Genomic DNA, 16,075 nt, shown 5'->3' with positions numbered 1-16,075 from the left:
AACATCAAAGATAAGTTTTGGTTTGTCTAGCATTAGAATTTTTTACTTCAATATTTAAGTAAGTTTAGGATAAATGTTTCAAATTAGGGTTGAGGCGTATACTGCACTGTTTTAAATAATTTACTTTTATTATTTTAAATGAATTCTTTGTTCTTTTTTATTTATTTGTATGTTCATTTGTTTGCAGTACTGGGTATTGACTCTCAGGGCCTTACATATGCTAAGCAAGAATTCTACCACTGAGCTATATCCTAACCCTCTTTATTTTTTATTCTGAGACAACTAAGTTGTCCAGGCTGGCCTCTAACTTGCAATCCTCCTGCCTCGGCCTCTTGATTACAGGCTGGGATTACAGGCATACACCACCATGCTTGACTTTTCTTTTGCATTTTTGTTTTTTGTTTCAGTTAGTTTTTTTTTTCTTTTCCAAAAATTCTGTGCCCTTATTTTTTCCACTTGCAGTTAACTAAGTTTCTGTATTGGTAAAGTTTACTCACATAAAGAATTAATGCAAATTTTATGCACACTCATGGAATGTAAAAATATCAAAGGGATGTTTTCAAAGACTGTTCCCTGCTAATAACCAAATTTTATTGCATTATGGCATACTAATTAACACATGAAAGAGCTAAGCTAGTCATTTCAAAAAAATTTTAAGATACTCTGTTTTCTAGCATTTTATTTCCAAGGAGTCTGTATTTCACCATTATGATGCGAGTAATCTTTTTTTTCCTCCCCTGCAGGGTTTACAAATTTTTCAGACAGTGCCATGCAGTTTCTTGAAAAGCAAGGTTTAGAATCTCAGTAAGTTTTTGAAAATTTCAGCATTATTTAAATTTTAAATTTTCCATTTTTAATGAAGCAATATTTACTTTAAATGATTGTTTTAAAATCATGAAAAGAATTCTTTTCAAATTGGACATCACTTCTAGAAACATCCTTACTCATTTTTCCAGCTATTTAAAGTCTGAATCTTTCATAAAATTCTCATGTAGATTTGTTCTTACTTTATATTAAATTTGTGTTTCAATCAGAAACCAATTCTATGTTGAATATGTAGGGGTTGTTAGAAATGTTCCTAAAGAGGTTCTGGTTTATTTTATAGTTCGCCAAGATCCAGTATAGGCACTTGAATAAGAACAGTCTTTTTATAGATATTTACTTTCTTTATTTTACCGTTGTGTTTATAGGGTGATTGATTAGAAGAAAGGTAGTTCTTAGAAAGTTAACCGTAAAAATTTATCAGCTTCTTTTTTAAAACTTTATTTTTAGGGGTCCTGTTTCAAAACTTACTTTCAAATTTTTCCTGGCTATTTTCTGTTCACTCATTGGGGCTTTTTTGACATTTCCTGGATTACGGCTGGCTCAAATGCATCTGGATGCCCTGAATTTGGCAACAGAAAAAATTACACAGTAAGCGGAAAATGTACATAAGCACATGCAGATAAATATATGTTTTCCACCTTAATGAAGGTATATTATTGTAATAAATCATAAATTTCTATATTGAGACTTAATAATCAAATAACCATTTGATGTCACACCACTTCCTCACTCAACTATAAGCAGTTTCTCTTATTCACTTCTAAATTTAAGCCTTGTGTTAAAAAAAAGAAATACCATTGATTACTACATTTCTGTTTTACCTGTTAAAATAGAAAGACTAAAATTTGTATTAGTTCTCTTTTATTCAGAAGCTTATGCTATTTTAATCTCTACACCTGAACTGATGATCTATGGAAATTTCCTTTTGAAAAATCACGTCATTTTACATAAAAATATTCTTATAAATGTTATATATTTATTTAAATAATTAACTTTTTATTTAAAATATTTCATTTAAGATTTTTTCAAAACTGAAAGTTATATGTGTAAGAGATTTTGGTTTTCCTTAGTGATCTACTTGTTAGACTCTTGGTAAATCATACACTATTTTATTGGGGGTTACTAATACTGTAGTTATAGTAATGCAGTGTTCTATAATACAGATTACGTTTATCTACCAAATTCTGTTTTAGTTCTGAAATGAAGAAATCATATTCAATCTCTACATATAATTCAAAGAACTTTATTGTATTTCTTGTGGTTGTCACAGGTTTTTTGTCGTTTATGTAGATGCCTTGGTAAAAGGGCAGGCTGATAAAGTACTTCACCTCAAATCCAGATCCAAATTCCAGTCTCATTTTGTTTGCATTGGAAGCCCAACTTGAGAATACTCCACTTTGATATACATATTTATAGTCATTAATTTCTAGGTGATCATATCCCCAAACAGTACTGCTCTTTAAAATCCTGTATTTAATAATGCTGATTCTCTAGTCTTTTCTCATTCTTATGTTTTCTTTTTAATTTCGTTGTGATTGTCTTTTTTTCCCTTACCTCCATTTTTCTGCATATTTCTTGTACATGTGTTTACTTATTCTCATCTCCTGCTACATACTTCTTCATTCCTCTTTTTTTCCCCCTTTTTTACTCAGCATGCTCTTAGCTATATCCTGCTTTTCTCCCACTACCAGTTTCTCTAATAGCTTCTTTAAGACAAAACCTGGTTCTCCCCCTCCTCTCTACACACACACTTCAGTCCACTAACCCCAGTGTTATGATTTAAATAAGCTGAAAAGGGTGGGTGGAGGGGAGCCCTTCACAAGCTACTGAAACTGCTGTGGGCTGCTCCTTGATACTAGAGTGTTCCCTAGCAACACTGCATACCTAATACTGCTTCTTTCTTCCCCCGCACCCAACGGTTTACCAAGACTGTGGAATGAAAGAATCACTTTATAAAAAAACATTTAAAGCAGCCAGTGGTTGGGGAGAGGGGTTTTTTCAGTAAACTGTAGCTTCTTTATAAGCTTTTTTCCTTTCGGGATATGTGGGATTTATTTTACTTTGAATTTATTGTAGTCCCTTATTGTATTATAGCACTCTGTCCAGATATTAGGGTGTGGGCAAGCTAGTTCTGTAGTGAGAAACATGATTGGCACAAAGAACAGGATTGTCTTCATCCCATGGCTAGGCACTGTGACTTGTTTTAATACCAAGGGTTATAACCACAGTTCCATGTTTCCTTGGCAGGCATTCATTACTTTCTGACCCAGCCCTTTTTCCTCACACAGATCACTGTCATTTTCCTGTGTATATTTTAAAATATGTGTGTTTATATACATTTCAAACCCTCCAGTTTAGACCTTCTCTTAGCCGATAGTTAAAATAGTCTGAAGATTTTGCCTTTTTTCTAAAATAAGAAAAATTTTTATCAGCCACCTGTTCGTGTATAGTACACAAACTTAGCAATTAATAATGAAGTTAGAGCTTAGACCTAAAACCCTTTGTAGTATTAGGTGTATTATCTTATCAAGAGTAAAGTAAAACTTGTTGGTTTATATAGGATAGGAAAATATTCATAATAGTCCAAGAAGAAATACAAATGTTTGAATCACTTGTGATTTTAGCAGTACAGTATAAACCTTATACAGGATCATTACACATTGAAAGGTTCCTCTGTATCTACCCTTTGCATTCATTCACTATAAAATTAGAGGATCATTAAAGTACCTGTTTATTGAATCATGAATCTAATATGGGATTGTTAAAGAATACAGAATAGAAGTGAACAAATCTGGATTTTGGTCCTAGATTTGCCTCTAACCTGCTAAATCACCATGAACAATCACTAAACTTTTCTGAGTCTCAGTGTTCTTTTCTGAAAAATTAAGATAATGTAGTTTGTTAAGGAATGAAATCAGTGTTAATTGAAAATGATCAATGAAATAGTCAAGTTTCTGTACTTGTGTACATTTTGTTTCTGGATTTTTATGATTATTTCTTGCATGCTTTCAGAACATTACTTCATATCAACTTCTTGGCACCTTTATTTATGGTTCTACTCTGGGTAAAACCAATCACCAAAGACTACATTATGAACCCACCATTGGGTAAAGAAAGTGTCCCTTTGTAAGTATGGATGTTATTTGAGGGCTAATTTTTGTTTCATTGTAATGCAGAACCACTTTTCTGAATGTTATTTATTTTATTTAAGTTTCTTAATGATAAAATTAGGACACTACACTTTTTAAAAATTAATAGAAATGCTAAAAGTAGTAATAAACTTGAAGCTACAGTTCATCATTGAACCTTTTTGTGAACTTAATGAATGTTAAGGATTATTACCCTATTCTATTACTAGCTTTTATACTTACAGGTTTTTTCTTAATGCTCAGTTGTCATCTGGCATTTTTCTACTGTCATTGTGCCACTGATTTTAGTGCCCTCCTTTTTTGGGGGGGGAGGGGGCGTGTGCTATTATTTGAACCCAGGGCTTTACATATGCTTGGCAAGTGCTCTACCACAGAGCCCCTGTTTGGATACCTTCTATAGTTATTTCAGTATTTTTTTTTTTTAATTTGTGAAAATTGCAGAAGAAAAGAGTAGTATACATGGAAATTCATATACTTACTTCCATATATATGGAAATTTTAACATTTTTCATATTTATTTACTTATCTATTCTTTTGATAAAGTATTTCTCAAACTAAAGACATAACATTTTTATTGCTAATTACTATAGTTTGCATCTCCAAAAAAAAGGATATTTTCCTGTAAAAATAATACCATACACCAGAAAATTAAAATTTGTCCCTTAACATTATTTTCTAATACTAATTCATGTTTCTCCAGTTGGACAACTGTATTTTAACATAAGAAGACAAGGAAACATTTTATTAGAATGCATTAATAATTGTATTTGGTAAGATAGATGTGTACTTATGAAACTTGAGTATTATAAAGGTTCAGGCAGAGCCAGTTCAAACTCCAGTTTTGCTCCTCATTCAAACTGTCACTTGAGGCAGTTTATTTAACTTCACTGAGCCTGTTTCCCCATAATAGTATCTACAGAGTTATCACTGGAATTAAATGAAAGAACACATGTAATACAACTGACTGAAAGTGTTTAATAAATGTTCCTTTCACTGTTTTGCCTCATCAAAATTAAAATAAAAAATTTTGACTAGTCATTGACTTCAGTGTGCAATTTATATTATGTACTTCTTTTAGATACTGGTACAACTTTGTCTGCCTTAGAGTATGTAGTCAGTGATGACCATGACAAATCCCCCCCCCCCCACACACACACAACTAAACCTTAATAGTAATTTTAACTTGACAGGTTTCTCAAGTATTTAAAAGTAATTCTAAGGATCCTAGGCTTCTAGATAAAAATCTCAAAAAAAAAAAAAAAACAAAAAAAAAACTGCTAAGTCATGCCTTTGATGCTAAAAGCATTCCCAATCCTTCCTTGAAGTTTCCTGGTCACAGAAATTGGATTTGATACTCTTGAAATTATGTTCTCTGATTTTAAATATAGTAAATTTGGGAAAACAAGGAAATTAGTATTTATGATATCCCTATAATATGGCAGTTATTATACTAGGTATTGATATTTCATGTTTTATATCTTTCATTCATATATTAATTATCCATTTGTGGTTGCTGTTCCTATCCCATTTTCTAGATAAAATATCAGACTCAGAATTTAAATAATTTGACTAAGTTTATTCAGTCAGATTTGGCATATATAAAAGTTTTGTACAACTAAATTATTCCACTGTTTATACACAAAGACCTGGGGTCATCTTCCTATTGCTTTTCCCCCTATTTGTTACATCCCATTACTGACCTGTTTCAAAAACATTTGAAGCAAAATTGTGGTCTTACTCTGCTTCATCCTGTTCTTCAATTGTGAATTAACAATTAAATGATTAGGTAGGTAGTTTTATATTTTTGTTTACAATCTGAAGTCCATGTAGTAAATGAAAGAATAGGTGCCCATCCATCAGAGAGTAGAATGAAGAGAAAAGCAAGTGACAGATTCTTCTCTGTCACACAGACAAATTAGTTTGTGGATAAGTCTATTTGTAGTCAGAAGCAAAAAATGGTTATGATTCTGTTTCAACTGGAAATGTATTTCAGTTATCCATGTGTTCTGACATAGCATCCAAAAAATAGAATGATTAAACAGTTCATGGGTGCTCATAACCTCATTAAAAGAAAGCCAAAATGGCATATGCCATAAAGCCCAGAATGGTTTCAAGATCCCAGGGGAATGTCTTCTTCCTATGTTTTACCTGGGTGTTTTATCCTAGTCCAGGATTCTTGAGATACTTGATTAGATGAACTTATCAACTGTTTATGATGTTACTTGAATCTGAATTAGAAGATATTCTTAATGACTGTTTTCCTGAATCCAGAACTCATAATCTAAGCAAATAATTTCTGATTTACTGCTTTATGCTAGTTTCTCCATTTTCATTATCTATTATCCTCAAAGTAGCTGTCTTCAGGATGCTGCCTGTCAATTCTCCTTGTTGCACAACTTTAGGGAGCACAGTATTGTTTATAGGTCTAGTGGAAAGCTTCAAGGCTGTGGATGGCCTTGTGTCTTGTTTTACTGTTACTTTTACATGACTGGCTCCTTCATTTCATTAGTCATTATAGTGGACCTGAATTGGTAAAATATTATATCTTTTTCTTTTCTGGCCATTGGTGTTTTTCCACTGAAATTCTTTGTCCATGTGCACTTATAACAAGGAAACAAAAGCATACATTTGTAAGTTCCAGATCCTATCTGACAGATAAATCCATGCATTTCAACAATCATGTTAACCCATTAAGTCTCAAGTTTTCAATTCTGCAAATATTTCAATGAAATTGAGACAGGTGCTTTAAAATAGTTTGGAAATCATAATCTAGAGTTTATATATAATTTTTATATATTTTCATATGTATGTATTTGGAAATACATTTTTTAAAATGCTTTAATCAGTCCTATATTTTCCAAAAAAAAAATAGAACTCTTAAAAAACAATTTTTATTTCAGAAGTTACTGTAAATTTGTTACTCAATACAAGTTTTTATACATGTCTCACATCTGGGACAGTGGGACTTAATGGGTTAAGTGCCTGATGATGTTCTAGAGATTAGACTGAATACCAGAATTTGTCTAGTTATTACTCTCAAATTACTCATAGTATAGTCCTCTTTATCAAAGCAGAATCCATGATCTTTTTACAAAAACATTAAACCCCCCCAAAAGATACCAGATAGTGCATCTTCATTCTGAAATACTTCAAGAAACTCTCACTAGTGATCTAGTTTCTGAAAAGATGTCCTAAGAATGAATGTTCTCACCTAGAATCCTAAACTTATCCTTGAGGACTCACATAGAACTAAGGTATATTCAGCACATAGCACGTTGAGTCACTCAGGTTGAGAAATCCGAGGCATCTGATGTTATTATAATGTATAAAGATTTTAGATTTTCCAGTGGTCTCAATCAGAAACAGCAGAGTGAAAGACTCCAAAATATTTATGTGATCAGACAAAATTTGCAGCCACTTACACATGGGTGATATGGGAACCTCCTTGGGTTGACTCAATGCAGACAATTTCCTTGTTTCTCAATGCTAGGATTTCCTTGTTTCTTTCCCTTAGAACTCAAATTGTCTAGTCATGTCACAACCAGTTTTACTTCCTTTGATGAGAGTAGATAGAAAAAGGATCCCCCAAATACTGCTCTACTTCTATCTTTTGGTTACTTGTTACTTATACTTTCTGTTATACATTTATCTGTGTATTTATTTATGTTATGAAAAGTGAAAATATTATATAGATAAGTCTGTGGCAGAATGGGATTCTCCTCTGTTAGGTCTCCAACTCTAGCTAAGTATAGATTTCCCGTATCTTATATGGTAAACAGTAACAACTAGCACGCTGGCATACTGTGGTCTTTGAGAGCATTATTTCAACTTTTTGATCTGTAGAATGACAGAAGCTACATTTGATACTCTACGACTTTGGTTAATAATCCTGCTGTGTGCTTTGCGATTGGCCATGATGCGTAGTCACCTGCAAGCATATTTAAACTTAGCCCAGAAGTGTGTGGATCAGATGAAGAAAGAAGCAGGCCGAATAAGTACAGTTGAGCTACAGAAAATGGTACGTTTTATATCATTATTTAAAGGAAAAATGGCAAAAACTTGTGTAAAACAAAAGGATTTGGTTTCCTTTAATTAGTAATATTTTGTCCCATAATATTCTTATTGTAGATAAGTGGAACAATCTTAGACCAATGTGTATCAGAAACCTTGATCTGATTTTGGTGCTAAGAAAGGATCTCAGTTCCTCTTCTTGTCTTAAGTGTTTTAAGTGTCATATAGTTGGGTGATGCAAAGCTGTTATATGCCTACTGTTGTTAAAGGGGATCCCTCCAATTTCAATATACTGTCTAGACTTGGTGACTTAAGGTTAGGACATACCACTTTTAGTGCCTAAAATCACCAGTTTAGTGGCTAAATGTATTTCTTTTTAACGTTATTCCATGTACTTGAACATGAAATGTAACTACTTAGTGGAGAGTCTAGAGAAGGAGAAAACTAGGAATCCATCCCCCATTTTAGTGGACCTATATATTTTTTAAAGATTTGGTACTGGGTCTCCTGTTTTGGATTTTCCATAGTCAGAGGCATTTATCAAGTTGACAACTTTTTTTTTACCTTTTATATATTTTCATATTCTTTGTAATTTGATTTCAATCAAATATGTTCATGTAGAATGAGGATTTAACATTTTTGAGGGGTTTATGCTTATGTAGACTACCTGCTATTGCTATTTATTTTGATGTTCAAGATGGCTGTCCTTAGATATTTTAACATTTTGTTTTATCTTTGAAATATAAGTGAATTTATACCATTGGAAATTTATTGGTTATTTTCTCCATTTTGAATACATTGTTTGAGAACTTTTAAAAGAAATTTATTGTAATATTTTCACATTCTAAAAGCATCTTCATATTGAGCCTAAATCAGTTTAAAAACATTTATGATGAAATGCAAACATAATAACATTTAGCTTTCTTCCCATGTAAGGATTACTTATCTCAAGCATTTCAGTTTGATAATTTTATGCAAGTTTAATTCACTTACAACATATGAGCTGTATCAGATACTAAGAATGTTGTTGGTTACAGGTGGCTCGAGTCTTTTATTACCTTTGTGTCATTGCCCTGCAGTATGTGGCACCTCTGGTAATGCTGCTTCATACAACTCTGCTTTTGAAAACACTAGGTAGGAATACCCTGGCAACTGGGAAAATCTTTTACTTTCTACCCATAATTAATAATGCTTTCTGTCACCTGCAGAGAAATATGCCACGTTAAACCGTTTCTCTCTTTAAGTTTTAAGAGGAAGCATGGGAAAATTTGAGCCATAGAAGTTGATCCATCATCTTGATTTTGACAGCTCAGGTCCATGTGGTTTTATAATGTACACTTTACTTATGAGAATTGTTTACTAAAGGTTAATTCCCAGATTTACTTAATGAATTTACTTAATTTCGTAAGTAACTTACCACTGTTGATTTTCATTACTTTTGTGCCACATAAGAGGATGATTTAAGATTTCGTTAGTCCCTAATGTTTAAATTATTATACAAACTATTTGTAAATGTACATAAATTATGGAATCCTCTGGTAAGTTCAATTTTAGATAACTAGGTTGAAAGGGTTAAGATTTTTCAGTGAAAGAGCAAAGTTCTCTGACAGGTCTCTTTACTGTCAAAGTCCCTGTTGGTATTATTCAAGAATGATCCATTATTACAGTGATCATTTCCCTTTGCTTTGATCAGGCAACTTGCCATCATGTGGGTTTAGAAAGCCCAAAAAAACTAGAAGTATAACTTGATGGATTTAGTCGGTGCCATAGGTTGATGATAGTTGTAAATGCCCTTTAGGAATCTGTGGAACTTAAAGGGGTAGGTAGCTTAGTTATAAATTATGTGACTCATATCCTATGCAGCGTAGGAAAGTATATGATGAAAAAATTTCTGGAAGCTATTAATAGTTTCTCACATTGAAATCATAGATAGTTTCTGAGAAATAAATTTATTCTGATGTTGTAGAGTTAGAAAAGATTTCTAAGAAGTTATTGAATCTGTCCCTATTGCTCCAGTAGAGGCAGTTGATTCATGTCTCATACAAAGAATAATTTGTTTTTATTGTATTACCAGGTTTTACTCTAGTTAATTAAAAGTATATAAGGCTTTTTGCTTTACTGATGAGAACAGATTATATAGGCTGGTCAAAATAAGTATATTCTTTACATATGTAGAAAAACTATTATTTCTATTTTCAATCTAAAATGATTTACTCTACCACTAAACTTACTGTTCTTAATTTTAAATGTAAGTTAAGGTTTTTTTTTTTTCTTTTTTTTAGTAAGAAGCTTTGGAATTAGTTACTCTTCAAGTTTTGTGTCTTGAATTTTCTAGGTAATCATTCCTGGGGGATTTATCCAGAATCTGTCTCTACCTTGCCAATGGATAATAGTCTACACTCCAATTCTGTTTACTCTGAATTACCATCTGCTGATGGGAAGATGAAGGTAACTGTTACGCAGATAACAGTGGCACTGAGCAGCTTAAAAAACATTTTTACTCCACTCCTTTTTCGAGGACTTCTATCATTTTTGACATGGTGGATTGCTGCTTGCCTCTTTTCTACAAGCCTTTTTGGGCTCTTCTATCATCAGTATCTGACTGTGGCATGAATCTCAGTTAACAAAAAAGGGTATCCAAGTCACACTTTGAATTAAAATATCTGTGCCCTTGAAGGACTGGCAAAAACCAGAAGAAAGCAAATACAAAGGAAAAAAAAAAAAAACAACCATATCAAAGTATCTTGTTTTAAATGCTTCCTCTGTATTCTCAGGGTGAATTAATGTTGTAATATTTAAAATCACAGGATGAATTGTTAACTATTACACTGTGTCATTGGGATTTTAACTTACTGTATTAACTAATGTGAGAGGGCTATCTGCAGGGGTAATACTTCTGATTACCTTGGTTTACAGAAAACCTCCAGCAGTCTTTTAAACTTCTTATATGACTTCAGTTACTGATTGCTCTTAAATGGTATTAAGGTACTGTTCATAGTCCTAGTGGCTGCCTATAGAACAATCTTCAAACTGAGCCATGCTTTAGGGAAGAGAAAAGAACTAAAGTAATTTCTGTTGGTAATATATTAGTTACTCTTCAAACAACAACAAAAATCCAACAGAAAGGAGGAGATAGCTACTGTATATTACAGTAAGGAAAGCTGCATAGTTACTTTAAATTTAATGGAGTTGTACATGCTTGATATCTGCAAGTACTGCTGCTTGAGAGTAGCAAAAGTGTTGTTTTAAATTGTATTCTACCCAAGTTGAGAGTTCTTTTAAAATTATTGGCCATATGAACATTTGCAATCTTGCGGTTAGGTTTGGGCCTGCCATATTTTATTTTATTCTGTGATCCTAGATAGTTTATTTTAATTGTCTAAAAATATTTATCAGTACTGATCAGACTTAAAAATTTACTTTGTAATCCTGCTGACTATATGTATGTATTGTATATATATATATTATATATTAAATATATAATATATTGAGATTATAAAAGATGAAAATATTGGGATCCTTATAATATTTTAAGTTGCTGAATGTATGTTAAAAAGTGATTTGAATAAGATGTATTTGTATCTATAAATTTTATTTCTGTTTGGAATGAGATTAAAATACATTTTGAAAGTTCAGCAGAACATGCAGTTTATTTGTTGTGCATGTGTGAGAGTATTTAAACTTTTATGAATGCTTTTGTTGATTTCTCCCAAATTGCAATTCTTTTTTTGTCTTTCAAAAATCACAATCTACTGGTATCATTAACTCCAACCAATTCTACAAGTATCATTAAAGCCCTTGTTAAATAGAACTTATTTTAAATTTGTAGTGTCTGGAATTAGAAATATTACATTTCATTTTATAGGCCAGAAATTGAGGTCATTTGGACGAAAATAATCAAGTGAAATGAAAAAAAAAATTGTAAAATTCCTTTTGATGCTTTTTACATCCGAAATCCAAAATGACTATGAGAATTTTTCTTTAAATAAATGTTCTCCTATTTAACTGTCTTGGGAGACTTTATATTATGTTTTAATGCTGTTAACCACTATTGAAAGCAAGTTTGAAATGAAATTAATTTCTTTTTTTTTTTCTTTTTGGTACTGGGGATTATACGCAGGAGGTGCTTAATCATTTAGCCAAATCCCCATCCCTTTTTAGACTTTATTTTATTTTATTTATTTATTTATTTATTATATTTTATTTAGATACAGGTTCTTGCTAAATTGCTGAGGGTTCTTTGAACTCACCATCCTCCTGCTTCAGCTTCCCAGGCCTGGACCACCACACTCAGCTGGAATTACTTTTGTGGCTTAAGGTTTATGTTAATTTGAACAATCTCAGTGTAGCAAATCCTTGTCTTTTGGTGTAGATTTAAATATTTTTGAAGTAGCTGATATTTTAAAAGACTAAGCAATAAGTGCTTAAATTGGATAAAATTCTTAAGTTGAAATTGTGAATATAGCCTTATGATACTTCATTTGTATATTTAGAAGAGGCATTTCAAATATATCTTGAGAGGCATCAACATCACTAAAATAAGTATAACAAGATCATACCAAAGTTTGACATTTATTTTGTATGTGAAGGTTCTTATACTGTAGACTGATATTTATAAACACCTGGTATTTATAACTGTTCTTGCTAAAAAGCTGCAGTTTTTAAATTATTATTAAAGTTATTATTTTGAATTTCAAAGATTGCACAGTAGAGTAATATGAGGGGAAAGGGACAGAATTCATTGTTGGATAAATAACATATAGTTCTAAAATTCTATTGGTGCACTTCTGTACTGTGAATTTAGGCAAGCTACACCCTTAGATTAATGAGTTTGGTTACCTTTTTGAGTGTGTGGTATTGGGGATAGAACTCAGGGCCTTGTGAATGCAAGGCAAGCACTCTACCAACTGAGATATCCCAAACCCAGAGTTTGGTTCCCTATTAAAGCAAATTTGAACTGACAGATTTACTTAAGCATCGTGAGTGTGGGGGTAGGGGTGCATTGCTGGGAACCATATCCAAGGCCTTGCAAATGCTAGATGAGCACACCCAACCTCTGAACTGTTCCCCCAGTCTTATATTTTGTCTTTGTAACAGAAATTATATTCTTTAATTGCTAAAGGTACAAAATACAAAATATTTTAGTATCCAAAAATTTGATGAGTAGAGTTCTTTTACTTGTTAGACTCTATTCAATATAATATGCTTCAAAGGGTCAGTTATTTTTATTATACATTTTTGCCACATAAAATAGGAAGCCTTAGAATCAAGTTTGTTGATTTTCCTCTTCCCCCACCCCTGCCCACTGCACTGTAAAAATCAGAACTGTATTATCCCTCCTACTCCTACTGATTTGTCTGAAATGAAAAGCATATAATTTTATCTTAATATTTTGTGCATTTTTATTATCTTAGGTATTTTCCCTAGAATTCCAGGTGCTGTGCATAAAATGATCAATGCATGCAAGCATAAAGGGCTCATTGTCTAATTGTTTCTGATATAAATATCATTGGTAAAATAGTGTCATTTCTGCTTGAGTTATGATTTAGGAGAGATAATCATCCATTAATGGAATTGATTGGTCCAGGAAGCAATAAGTAGAATTCATTATGAAAACTATAATTGGAACTTCACTGGATAGATTTTATTCTTTCACATGAAAGATTAAATTCTCAGTATTGTGAAGCATAAGGTCTCAACATTCTCTGAATTCATACCCACTTTCTGAGCCATCATGTAATTGAAAATACTCTACCAAGATATAAAGCTTTATCCAGTAAAATAAAACTAAGTGATTTTTGAATGTGGATCATCCTGTGTCTTCACAGAGTTTTCGGTGGCTTAAGGAATCAAATTTAAACACTCTTATGATCTTAGAGCTTGAGCCCCATGACTCAAATAGTTGTACAGTCTCATTTTTCAACTCCTACTCAGTTCATTATGTCCATACCCTGGTTTCAGAGCTCATTATGTCATGAAAATTCTGACATGAACACTAAAAATGGCCAAGCCTTTTTAAAGTGGTAAACATTTTTACGTATTTTTGTTTTCTTCCAAAAGAAAACCCAGGTATAGTTTTTCTTATGTGTTTGTCTTCTGTTACTATTTTAGTATTGAACTTATTAACTACAAAGTCATTATGTTGCATGGACTTTTTTGTGTGTTTGTTTTTTGTACTGGGAATTGAACCTAGAGACACTTTACCACTGAGCTACATGTTCATCCCTTTTTATTTTCATTTTGAGACAGGGACTCACTAAGTTGCTGAAGTTAGCCTTGAACTTGAAATCCTCCTGCATCAGCCTGTCAGGTCACTGGGATTACAGGTGTGTATCACCACATGTGACACTAGACAGGCCTGTTTTCAATGGGTCAGAGAGTCTATTTTTTCATCCTATTGTTTTTTGGTATTTGTGGGTATTTTTTGTTTGTTGTTGTTTCTGTATGACTTCGTACATGTCATTCCTCTTGCATTTGGCAAGATAGTTCATTTTCTTAAGCACAGTAGCAGCATAATTTTATGGAAAGAATGCTAATCTGAATTAGGAAATATCCCACTTCTGCCTATAATTAGCATTTTTTTTCTCACTTTAGACATTCAGTTCCTACTAGTTAAGTAGAACTGAATTTTCCTCCATCATTGACTTCATCTGTAAAGCTAAGAGTTTACATTAAATATATGGATATGTATTTCTAAATCTGATATCAATTTCTATTTGTGTTAACATGAAAAACAGCAATTTTTGGCTTTGGCAGTGGTTACTGAATATTTTCTCTGATATTCAGTGATATTATTAGAGGACATTCATTTATTAGTTGAGAATTACTTCCCAAAAAGTGTCCAGTACTATTTTGGTTTTACTTATTTAATTATTCTGTAAATATTTATTGAGTGAGTATATCATGTTAGGGATTGTACCATGTACTCTCAGTGAACAGAAGAGAAAAATTCCTTCTCTTTAGAAGGGAATTTAGTAGGGGATGCAGACAATAAACATGAAAAGGAATCTACTATAGGACATGTTAGATAGTATGATATCTAATCAATGAAGGGGGAATATGGAGTTGGAGGACACAAAATAAGTTACATTTTTAAATAGGATGCCTAGGGAAACCCTCACTGATTAGGTGGTTTCTGAGCAAGGACTTGAAGAGAAAGAGAACCATCATAGGGTTTTTTTTTATTTTTTTCTTGGATTGCTGTGGCTCGTTGGTATACAGAACACCTTGATTAGTGGACACAGTAGTGCTTGCCTTTTACCACAGCAATTTGGGAAGCTGAGGCAGGAGGATCTCAAATAAAACCCAGCCTGGGTAAATTAGGAAGACCCTCTCAAAATAAAAAAGGCTGGGGATGTATATAGTTCAGTAGTAAAATGTCTCTGGGTTTAATCCCCAGTGCTGGGGGGAAAAAAAAGAAAAAGGAAAAACAAAAACACCCCGATTGCTGGGATTTTGCTAACTTTTTTCCACTAAGGAAAAAAAAAAATTTATGGATCCTATCTGGCTGAGGATGTAACTCAGTGGTAGGACACTTGTCTAGCACATGCAAGACCCTAGGTTGATTCCCCACCACCACCAAAAAAAAAATTTAAAAGGACAATATTTGTACCTCTATTCAATTGGTATGTTGTACTAGAAGGAATATAGTCATTGAATTAAATGTCAAGTATTTGCTAATTAACAATAAAGCACACAACAAATATCCTCCTTAATCTGTTTTTTTAGTTTTAGTTTTAAATAGACAATACCTTTATTTTATTTATTTATTTTTTTACGTGGTGCTGAAGATCAAACTCAGTGCTTCCCACGTGGTAGGCAAGTGCTGTACCACTGAGTTACAACCCGAGCCCCACTAAATCTACTTTTTATAATTTCTCTCTCAAGTACTTTTAAATTATGTAGTCATATTTATGTAACGTGACTAATGACAAATTTAGGTGAATATGTTTTATCACAACATTTGGTAGTATAAAATATTAAATGTCTTATACAGTTTAGGTATTAAGTACCCATTGCTAAAGTATTAAAAATGAGGTAGGTGTTTTTAGAGGGGTGCTTTATAAAAATTAACTTTAACACACACTTTT

The 16,075-nt window shown here is 32.4% G+C and overlaps 1 protein-coding gene across 6 annotated transcripts in view; it reads left to right on the top strand.

Annotated features, from left to right (window-relative positions):
• Tmem161b (transmembrane protein 161B) overlaps nucleotides 1-11,953 on the top strand; it is a 67,593-nt gene extending 55,640 nt beyond the window's left edge. For 2 of the 6 annotated variants that reach the window (XM_047556534.1, XM_047556535.1), the window contains exons 3-8: nucleotides 744-804; nucleotides 1,273-1,413; nucleotides 3,838-3,951; nucleotides 7,818-7,992; nucleotides 9,023-9,119; nucleotides 10,321-11,953. In XM_047556534.1, coding sequence (XP_047412490.1) covers nucleotides 744-804; nucleotides 1,273-1,413; nucleotides 3,838-3,951; nucleotides 7,818-7,992; nucleotides 9,023-9,119; nucleotides 10,321-10,598 — 866 coding nt within the window. In that variant the 3' untranslated portion in view covers nucleotides 10,599-11,953. The remainder of the gene's footprint in view (nucleotides 1-743; nucleotides 805-1,272; nucleotides 1,414-3,837; nucleotides 3,952-7,817; nucleotides 7,993-9,022; nucleotides 9,120-10,320) is intronic. The other 4 variants (XM_047556533.1, XM_047556532.1, XM_047556530.1 and 1 more) reach the window with 3 other exon arrangements.
• The last annotated feature ends 4,122 nt before the right edge of the window (nucleotides 11,954-16,075 follow it).

The sequence above is a fragment of the Sciurus carolinensis genome, chromosome 6 (assembly GCF_902686445.1).
Source record: "Sciurus carolinensis chromosome 6, mSciCar1.2, whole genome shotgun sequence".
NCBI classification, from domain to species: domain Eukaryota; kingdom Metazoa; phylum Chordata; class Mammalia; order Rodentia; family Sciuridae; genus Sciurus; species Sciurus carolinensis.
This window is presented reverse-complemented; position numbering and strand designations above follow the sequence as displayed.